This window comes from Rattus norvegicus, chromosome X (genome assembly GCF_021556685.1).
Source record: "Rattus norvegicus strain SHRSP/BbbUtx chromosome X, alternate assembly SHRSP_T2T, whole genome shotgun sequence".
NCBI lineage: Eukaryota > Metazoa > Chordata > Mammalia > Rodentia > Muridae > Rattus > Rattus norvegicus.
The window spans coordinates 158355778-158366519 of record NC_141554.1 but is presented as its reverse complement, the minus strand read 5'-3'; the positions used below and the strand labels follow the sequence as shown (position 1 = coordinate 158366519).

General features: G+C 40.2%; 1 protein-coding gene across 1 annotated transcript; it reads left to right on the top strand.

Moving 5' to 3' along the window:
* The first annotated feature begins 200 nt into the window (after positions 1-200).
* Usp12l1 (ubiquitin specific peptidase 12 like 1) lies at positions 201-4209 on the top strand. The gene is made up of 2 exons (XM_087601063.1): positions 201-931; positions 1062-4209. The coding sequence occupies exons 1-2, from the start codon at positions 201-203 to the stop codon at positions 1420-1422; spliced, it is 1092 nt and encodes a 363-aa protein (XP_087457189.1). The 3' UTR covers positions 1423-4209.
* The last annotated feature ends 6533 nt before the right edge of the window (positions 4210-10742 follow it).

Genomic DNA, 10742 nt, shown 5'->3' with positions numbered 1-10742 from the left:
GTTGGTTGATATCGATGGGAGGCCTCCTATTTCCAGAGACGGGGAGAAGAGTTGGATGAGGGAAGGGTAGAGGAGGAGGAGGGACTGGGAGGAGAAGAGGAAGGGGAAGCTGCAATTGTTGAGAACCACTGCTCTATATAGATATTCATGTGCCTCACTTTGGCTATCAAACTATGAATAAAAAAATTAATTTCCTCCTAATGACAGTCTCCAAATTCGCCTCCATCTGTACCATGGGCGCCAATGCCTCGGCATTAGAGAAAGAGATTGGTCCAGAACAGTTTCCGGTCAACGAGCACTATTTTGGATTAGTCAATTTTGGGAATACCTGCTACTGCAACTCCATTCTCCAAGCACTTTATTTTTGTCGTCCGTTTCGGGACAAAGTTCTGGCATACAAGAGTCAGCCCAGAAAAAAGGAAAGCCTCCTCACCTGCCTGGCAGACCTCTTCCACAGCATAGCCACCCAGAAGAAGAAGGTCGGCGTGATCCCGCCCAAGAAGTTCATCACCAGATTGCGGAAGGAAAACGAGCTGTTTGATAACTACATGCAACAAGATGCCCATGAATTCTTAAATTACCTACTCAATACAATTGCTGATATTCTACAAGAAGAAAGAAAGCAGGAGAAGCAAAATGGCCGATTACGTAACGGGGATGTGGACAGCGAGGATAACAACAGCACGCCAGACCCAACGTGGGTCCACGAGATTTTTCAGGGAACATTAACTAATGAAACCAGGTGTCTTACTTGTGAAACTATAAGCAGCAAAGATGAAGATTTTTTAGACCTTTCTGTTGACGTGGAACAAAACACATCAATCACTCACTGCCTAAGAGGGTTCAGTAACACGGAGACTCTGTGCAGTGAATACAAATACTACTGTGAAGAATGCCGGAGCAAGCAGGAGGCACACAAACGGATGAAAGTTAAGAAACTACCCATGGGTTGGGGATTTAGCTCAGTGGTAGAGCGCTTGCCTAGGAAGCACAAGGCCCTGGGTTCGGTCCCCAGCTCCGAAAAAAAAAAAAAAAAAACCAAAAAAAAAAAAAAAAAAAAAAAAGAAACTACCCATGATCCTGGCTCTGCACCTGAAGAGGTTTAAGTACATGGACCAGCTTCATCGATATACAAAGCTTTCTTACCGGGTGGTGTTTCCTTTAGAACTCCGTCTGTTTAACACTTCAGGAGACGCAACCAACCCTGACAGAATGTATGACCTGGTCGCTGTTGTGGTTCACTGTGGAAGTGGTCCCAATCGAGGCCATTATATTGCAATAGTTAAGAGTCATGATTTTTGGTTGTTATTTGATGACGACATTGTAGAAAAAATAGACGCACAAGCTATTGAAGAATTCTACGGACTGACATCTGACATCTCCAAGAACTCTGAGTCTCGGGACTTTCAGTCTCGGGACTGAAAGGTGCCGCAGTGGAAAGAAGCTTCTGCTTGCTTCTCTGGTTGCTTCCGAAAGGATCGAGCTGATGTTTAAGAAGAGAGAAAGAGAGACAGACAGACGCAGGACGCTCAGGGCAGTAGCTCACTTTGCATACAATAAAGCAAAGGCTGGATTAACACGCCCTTCCGGTCACGTTAGTTGAATTTTTTGCTCAGGAATCATGCTGTCTGCAGTTCCACACAAGGACGTGATCAGAGATACCAGCTCTTGTGAAGCAGCTGCCAGCTGCCGACACGGTTTCCGTAGTCATCGCACCAAGGATGATGTGAGTTCTTCGGGAGGGCAGTGGAGGAGTTAGGATGTGCTAGGGTGATTGAGCACACCGCACTGTGCGCCAGCGCGCGGGATGCGTGCGTGCACTGTGCATGGAGCAGTGACGGTCTCTTCAAGCATCCCGAAAAGTACCTTTGGGCCCAACACTTGCAGTTGCCTTCCTGACGCACAGAGCACAGACACGGAGCCCAGTGTCAGGAGGTCAAAGATACCTGCTTCTCTGGAGAAGCGTGTGATCATATACAGTGTATGTACATGGAGGGAACAGCTGGTCAAAACTGGCTTCTTGATTCCCCAAGGGGAGAGACTGGCTTTGTAATGATCTTTTTTCCTTATTTATTTTACTTAAACTGGTTGAGTCCAAGCATTGTATGAAGTGCCCGTGATTCTACCAGCTAGTCTTGGCGTATTTGATTTGTTTGTCAGCTGAGGCAGTCCTGTTGTCCGTTTCTGTTTTCAAGGTGAACTGAACATTGTAACTGAATCACTAAGGTAATCATGAGAGGATCGTAGTGAGCGGGGTCAGTGCTGTCCCGAGGGACTGTCTCTGGCTGAGCACTTGCTCCTTGGTTATAGTTTGTCACTTTTTTTTAAAGCTTTAAATGCAGTGAAGTAGGAGTTCCCTGTTGCTAGAGTGATAAAGGAAGCCCCAGCATGAGGCTGGCCTGCTGCCAGCCCGAACCCCAGGACGTCGGTGCGTGCAGCTGTGGCAGTCTTTAGTCCTGTTTTAGCCTTGGGAAGGACTAATAGAGCAGCCAGAACCCCATCAGCCAGGGCAGCTCAAGCCCTTTGGAAGATTACATTTTGGTAGTGTAGTAATCTCAAAAAGAAGCCCCTCGCCCTCCTGACCTGAGTGTCCTATTAGAGCGCTGTTCAGACACTTACAGCTAGATCTGTTGGGAGTTTAGGGAACAGTACGGGAGTCTCCACATATGGCCAGGCATCAAGTGTATGACAGTGGCTGAATGTAACTTGCAGTAAGTGGTTGAGGATTCTACTCAAAGTCCAGCTTCAGACTCTGTGTAGCCATCCTCACACACACTCCTCATAGTGTGGTGGCGGCCTGTTGATAAAGCCCCTGGTTTTCTAAAGCTATTTTACTAAAACTGTTGACTGAGAAGAAAACAGCAAAAAGAAATGTTTTTTGTGCTGCTATGATTAACATTTATTTTCTACCTTTAGCTCAGGAAATGACTTCATCTATTCATCCCATAAGCAGATTTGCAACGGGGTCACTTAGCTAATCGGGCTTCGTAGACAGATGTGCTGGGAGAAAAAGATGACCTTTTGGCAAACTCATTTTGATAGTTTCTGAAGCCTTACCCTGGCTGGGTTTCGTGATCTGCCAGCATTGCACAGAGAACGGCAACCAAGAGCACGGGGGTTAGAGCTGCGCGCGAGAGAGCACACGCCCGTCGGGCCCACACCAGACTGTGTTGGAATTCAGAACTGCATTCTCTGCAGCTTTGTGTTCAAAGAAAAGGCATAAAGTAGGGCTGAGGCCTTGAGGCTGCCGTGCGCAGCCCTGAAGTACTGTGTCTGCTTGCACACGTTATTTTGAAGCAGGAAAAGCCTAGTTAAGTTCTCCACAAGGCAAGTTATAGCAGGGGGCCAAGCTCCAGGCAGGCAGCCTTGCTTGGCTCAGGTCTGTGCTGTACGGTTTGCAGGGGACGGAATCCTGGGTGTTGGCTCTAAATTTACTTTTTATCCTTAGTGCAGATGGATCTGAGTAAGACATTTTGAATTTTATCAGAAACTCAGTAAACTTAAAAAAACATACAGGGTTTGGGTTGGGGACTGGGATAACAGGTATAAGAAGTGAGAAAGAAAGGTGACCCACCCAGCACACATTTCAGGTGATTGTTTGCCTGTGATTATTATGAGGGCAGATGCGAGTTTGGACAAGGCTGGTTGCTCTGTAATTATGTACATGTTTGCTTGGGCAGCCGTCCCAAATTTTGTATATTAGAACAAGAGTTTCTATGAATTATCATAACTAAAGTAAATATTCTAAGTGGAGCCCACTTGCGATCATCAGCCTCTGTCACGAGGATTTTACCTTTAGAAGGTTACTCAAGACAGGAGCCGGTGGCTTAGGAAGGGGCAAGGAAATGTGCTGTAGCGGCCTGTGGCTTCAGCCATCAGCATCCCTCGGGGTTTTCTTTCCATGATGACCATAGAAGACCTCACTTTGATAACATGCTCCTCCTGATGCTTTCTGTAAAGATGTTCTTCATAAGCAGTCTCTCGTGAGGGATGTGGCTGGGAGCTGGGAGGCAAGGGACTGCAGTGAACTTAGCTGTGTGACCTTGGGCAAGTCACCTAACCTCTCTGTGCTTCAGTCTCCCTCTTGTAAATGGGAGTAATACCTACCTCACAGGGTTGTTGTGGGGATTAATTAGAGAGGAAGTCTGTAAAGCATTTAAAAGGTTCTTGAAGAAGGCGCTATATAAATACAAAATAATATCTATTAAAGTTGAAAAAAAATTAATTTCCAAGGAATTATAATTCTTACAGGAGTCTCATGCTGGGAGAAGAAAAAGGCTGGAGCAACTTGTCTTATAGAAAGATTTATCACACAGTTCTGACTTCTCACTTCACCCTGCAGGACAGCTGGAATCTAAAACATTGACAAGTTAATGATGAACAGGACCCTACCTTCACCTGGTCTATAGCTATGCATACCTCATGTCTTCAAAACTTACATTAATACCCAAAGACAAGCTTGTGGGGAGTAGTAAATGATTCTTTTATTTGTTCCTTTTCCCAATATCACTACATTGAATAAACCTTTTTTCTCTGTTTTCTACTATTATTTGTCGCTTTAATTAGCCTATTTAGAGCAATATCTAGCTTGTTAGGGCTGCCTGGACCACATCAACCCTGGAAACACTAGTGTGCATTACAATGTTCTGCAATTTGCAAAAATAGTAGGTGTAGTGAAGTATGTCTTTCATTATGGTAGGGATAAGAATTAATCTTCTCTAAAAAGATTTATTCATTTTTATTTGTTGTGTAAAGGTGTTTTGCCTGAATGTAGGTCTATGTACCACATGTAAACAGTCCCCATGGAAGCCAGAAGAGGAAGTGGGATCCATTGGAATTGGAGTTATGAGTTGATATGTGGGTAATGGGAATCAAATTTAGGTCCTCTGGAAGAGTAACCAGTGTTCTTAACTACTCAGTCACATCTCCAGTCCAAGAGTTAATATTCTTTTTTAAAAAAAATACTATGGCATAGCACTTACATAGACTCCAGGTTCAATTTCTAGGATCAGAGGAAAAAAATAACTGACCACAAAACCATAATATCAATGGCATAATCATCTTGGAAAAGAATTTAGAAAGAAAACTGTAAGCTTTGTACATGTTGGGGCCTTTGCAGTGTCTGGAGAACACTTCTCCAGGACTTCCCCCCCCCCTCGTTCTTTATTGGTATGCTCCACAACTCCCTTACACATACCCTTATTCCCTCACACATATAAAGCAGGTGCTTGAAAGAAACGATTCCAATTTTCCCTGTCTAGAGGGTATAAACCATTACACCTTCAGGAAGAACCTTTAGAACAGGTGGTTATTCAGGGTCACTATAATATATTACTGGAGATTTGGAAGGCTTAAGCCACAGACTAGGCAGCTTCAAGAATACATAAATTCAGGTCTGCAAGTAGCATAAAGGTAAGCCTTTTTGTTGAATTCCCAGTACCACCACCACTACCAAATACATAATGGTGGTGGTGCTAGAGGTGAGGTGATGATGGTGGTAGTAGTAGTAATAGGAGGAAGAGGAGGAAAATAGAAACCCCATTTCTAGAGGTTAAGCTAGAAAATGGCAAAACAATTCTGAACAGGGCTGGCTCTGACAGTCTGTGAGGAAAGGATCTTTTTCCTAGGCCTCTTTGCATTGCACATATGGATGCCTGTTCCTGAGTCTTTATGTCAACCATCTTCTCTCTCCCCCTTTTCTAGATATACAAAAGTCATAATCATTTAGGCTATGCCCCCAATACCTTCATTTTATAGTTATTACCTCTGTAAAACCTTTATCTCCAAGTAAAGTCATACTTGGGTAGTGGGAGTTAGAATTTCAACATATATTTTATTTTGTTAGAATTATTAGCTCTCAGTATTCCATACATTCATGACCCAGAAGTGGAAGAATAGTTTTTGTTCTAAAATGCAAACTAATGGCATTGCAAAAGTTCCTGAAAATGATCACCAGATAGTATACCATGCAGTCATCACAATGTACCATGGAAATTCTGGCATAATTTGACATCTGCCTTTTTGTAAGCTGGCTGGACTTCTGTTTGTCTCATCTGATTGAGGAAGGATGACTGTTCAGCCAAGAGTAAAGCAGCTATCTTTTATTTTTTGTGTGCTTCAAACCTAGAAATGTGATGCATTTTCAAAGTCTATTGTTGTTTATGATTGCATCTCATTCTACAGGTTATATGAATGTGATGCTGCAAGTATATTCTGTAATAAAGATCAGAATTTTCATTAACCAGGAAGAACAAAAACCAAAAACGACATTTATCCTGGAAGATAATATCATACTGAATGATCTTGACATATACTGCTTAATGTAGGGAATGGATGAAAAGTGAGGTCAGAACATATTAAGTAAGCAGTTGTAGTGTGCATTAGAGACCATTGCATATGAATTCTAGTCCAATGAAGCATATGCACATAATATAAACTACTTTTGTATTATTCTAAGCAAAAATGCAAAGCTAGGTATGGTGTCTGTCTTAGTTAGGATTTCCATTGCTGTGAAAGACACCATGACCACAATTCTGACAAAACAAAACATTTAATTGGGGTTGGCTTACAGTTTCAGAGGTTTAGTCCATTATTGTCATGGCAGGAAGCATGGCAGCAGCAGGCAGACATGGTGCTGGAAAAGGAGCTGGGGGTTCTACATTTTGATCTGTAGGCAACAATTGTTTTCTTAGTATATAGTTTTTTCTGATTGGAGAAAGATGGATTCTCAAAATAGCTTTAATTTGCATTTTGTGATGGCCAAATATGATGAACATTCTAAAGAATACTATCTGCTTGTTTCATAAACCTCCTTGTTTATTGTCAGTTTTATGTTTCAATGTTTACTTTTTTTTGCACTTCTTTGTATACTCTAGAGATCAGCGTGCTGCCTGACATATCACAGAGATTTTCTCCCAGTTTGTAGCCTATGTGTTTCCTCTGAAGATAGTTACCTTTGCTGTGAAAACTGTTTAAAATTTATAAAACCTCACTTGTTGATTCTATGGATAACAGTTCTAAAATCAAGAAACGAAATGGTTTCTTGCAAATGACTTATCTACATAGACAACTCCAATAAATATGCCAAAATTTTTTCTTAGAGTTACTGAATTTAATTTAACTTAACTGTGTTGCTAAGAGAACTACATACAAAATTAATTGTCCTTCCATGTGCTAGTAATAAGTTATTAGAATTCAGAAATTTTGTGTACTATTCATAAAAGCATTAAAAGTTTAAAGACTGAAGTTTAGCTCCTAAGAATCTGTGTAGGGTCTATAGGTATAAAAACCAAACAATACTAATGAAATAAATGAAAGCTCTAATTAAATTAATATATCAACTCTGAAGCATGAAAGACAGTATTGTTAAGAAATCAAATTTTTCCAAAACTGATCTGTGGATTCCAGTCATACAAAAAAAAAAAAAATCCCAGCAAGATTTCAACACAGACACAAGATGCCAAAACCAAGTTTCTACATTTGCAAGAATGGGCGTGGAAACTAAACTGGTTAAGTTTTCTGATTAAAATGGAGTTGGACTCCATATCGATATTAGAAAGATAGTAAAAATTACACGAATAGACAGAAACTAGACAGCATATTTAGCATTGATATTAGGAAAAGCATTCTGTTGGTGTTGGGGTTTGTTTTTTGGCATGTGCGCGGGGTAGGGAAGGAACTAATGCCTAGGGCTATCAGAATAGAAAACACTCTTTAGGAAAAGCAAGCAAAAGGAAGGAAATGATCACTGCAACAACAGAATCAATAACGGAAAGTGGAAAAATTACAAAAGTCAATTTTAAGAGAAATTTGTTTCTTCAAAAAGATCAATAAAAGTAACTGTTCATACAAGTAACAAAAACATCAAAAGTGCTCAAAATCAAGAATAAAATGGGACACATCATTGAAATATGCTGGACACAAAACATGCTCAAAATGGATATTTTAAATAAATATACCAGGAGTCATTCAACATGACAAGCAAAACTGTTAGATAAATCAAATTCATAATTTAAAAACCCATAGGAAAGAAATCATCAGACCTAAACATTTTCACTGGAAAATTCTAGTAAAATTTTAAAGAATTAACACTGATTCTCCACAATTGCTTTGGGAGAACATAGGAAGTGAAGCACATTTGCATGCAGTTTAGAAGCTAGTTTTACCCCAAACAGGACAAAAATATTGCAAGAAAATGGAAGTAGCACAATAGCAGCCAGGAAAAGCAAGGTAAGTCCTTAAACACAGTAACAGCAAGGAGGGAAGCAAGAGGAGGAGAAGCAGCATGGAGGAATATGTGAATGATCCTCGTCATGTATCTCTATATAGATACAGGCTGATATGAATATTTCTTAAGGATGGATTTCTGTAGCTCAATTTATCTTATCTAGATGGGCGGCTTATATCTTTATCAATTGGTTGTGAGTTTATTGTGTGGTTGTATTGTAGATTGAGAATTTAACATGTAAATCTGATTGATAAAATACAGTTTATTGAGTCATGATTTCACTGGGTAGTTGGGACTGTGGGCAGAGTCTATGGTAGGGAGCCGTGATAGGCCAGCCCATGCTGGACTTCTAGAGCCCTGATTTTACCAGGTAGCTGGAACCGGAGAGTTCAAGGCTAGCAGAGAGCCACAGGGAAATATACTAATCAGAGATAAATTATGGTTAGTTCCATATGGCCCCACAGGTGCCAGAACTAACTCTAAGGACCAGCGTGTCAAAAATCTAGAGTTTCCATATTCCTATATTGGCAAAATTAATTTCATCAAAAAGTAATCTACATATTCAATATTATACTACTAAAACAGTTCTGCAGTATCACTCAAGACAAGAAACATTAAAAATCACAGATATAGGAAAAATAATCCAAAAACTCATATGAAACCAAAAAAGAGCACAAATGGCCACAGTGATTCTAAGGAGTAAGAACACAGCTTCTTTTCTTATAGAGCCCTGAATTGCCTATCTAGCGGTGGAACCACCCATAGTGGGCTGGACTTTCCACATCAATCAACAATTAAGAAAATGCTACTCAGATGTGCCTTTGGGACAATTTGACAGAGGCATTTCTTCAGCTAAAGTTTCCTCCTCCTAAGTCACTTCTGTTAATGTCAAATTGACAAAATGTAACAGCACAATGGGTAAAGAATGTATCAGCAGAGCACACAGCACATAAGACTAGGAAAACATCTTTACCAGCTGTACTTCAGACAAAAGGCTAATATCAAGAATTTACAAGGAGTGGCAAAACAATGAACACTAAAACCCTCCTACCAATAAACAAATGGACTGATGAAATGAATAGACCTCAAAAGGAGAAACACAAATGGTCATTATGTGTTAATTGCAGAAATACAAATTAAAATGAACTTAGGATACTACTTCACTCCAAAACGGCTACCATGAAGAAATTTGACAACAAATGTTGAAAAAAGATGTGGGGAAAGGAGAACCCTTATTTGGTGATGGTGGGAGCACAAATTAATCCAGGCATTATGAAAATCAGTATAAAAATAAAAATAGAAATACCACATGAACCACTGTTGTGCATATCCTAAAAGGTCTCCATAAACTATCATGGAGATTTTTTTTAAAGCATGTGTATTGCTGCAATATTCACAAATGCTATGGGATGAGATTAGCTTAGATGTCCTTCAACAGATGAATGGATGGTTCACATACAAAATGGATAAGTATTCAACTGTAAAGAAAACTGAAATGTGTAGGAAAATGAATGTACATGGAGATAGCGTTAAGGGAGATCGCTTAAACTGGAAAAGAAAAAAGAGAGGGAGGGAGGGAAGGAAGGAAGGAAGGAAGGAAGGAAGGAAGGAAGGAAGGGAAAAATAATTCTTTTTCCATATGCGATGTTAGCCCATAATGTGTATATGTATCTATGTAAACAGTACAAGTGTGGGTGGAGTCTGAGCTGTAGAAAGGAAGCCAAGAAGGGATAAAATGAGATGACGAGGAAGGACAGAATATAGAAAAAAATAACACATGAGACATAAAATAGGATAATTTTTTATTCTAGTTTAAATATCACAGATTTATCCTGAGTATTAGAGTACCATGAACTTCTAACTTCTCTCTCTCTCTCTCTCTCTCTCTCTCTCTCTCTCTCTCTCTCTCTCTCTCTCTCGCTCTCTCTCTCTCTCTGTCTCTCCCCCCTCCTTCTTTTCTTTTTGTCTGCATCTAAAAGAATCTAACATTTCTTATTCATTTGAGGCATGGTAGCGCAAGTTGTCCTTTCTTTTTAGGTCAATTGGCCATTGATACAATGGAAACTTGACACAGCTAGTCACTGAAAACATTTTCACACAATTCACTCAAGAAAATTGACTTTAAAACAATTTGGGGGTGGGGGAAGGATTTTGTAACCTAAATCCTTTCCCTTTATTCTTCTGTTTCAGTGTAAGTCATTCTGTCCTGCTGCTATTTAAAATGGACACTACACTGCTATACATGAAATAACATATGGTTTTAATTAAATTTTAATAAATAAAACCTGGGTGAAAGGGAATGAAAGACAAGCTGTGGACTGAAGGGCGGTGTTCTCACATCCAACACAGAATTTGTGCTTTGCATATTGAAGCAGTCTCAAAACTTTACACCAGTCCAAGTGGATCAAGGACCTCCACATCAAGCCAGATACACTCAAACTAATAGAAGAAAAATTAGGGAAGCATCTGGATCACATGGGCACTGGAAAAAATTTCCTGAACAAAACACCAATGG

Bases quoted from the DNA above. Each gene is read 5' to 3' on its own strand.
- Usp12l1 (XM_087601063.1), top strand. From the start codon at position 201: ATGACAGTCTCCAAATTCGCCTCCATCTGTACCATGGGCGCCAATGCC. The intron at 932-1,061 runs TAAGAAACTACC...AAAAAAAAAAAA, and splicing joins GCACACAAACGGATGAAAGT to AAAGAAACTACCCATGATCC.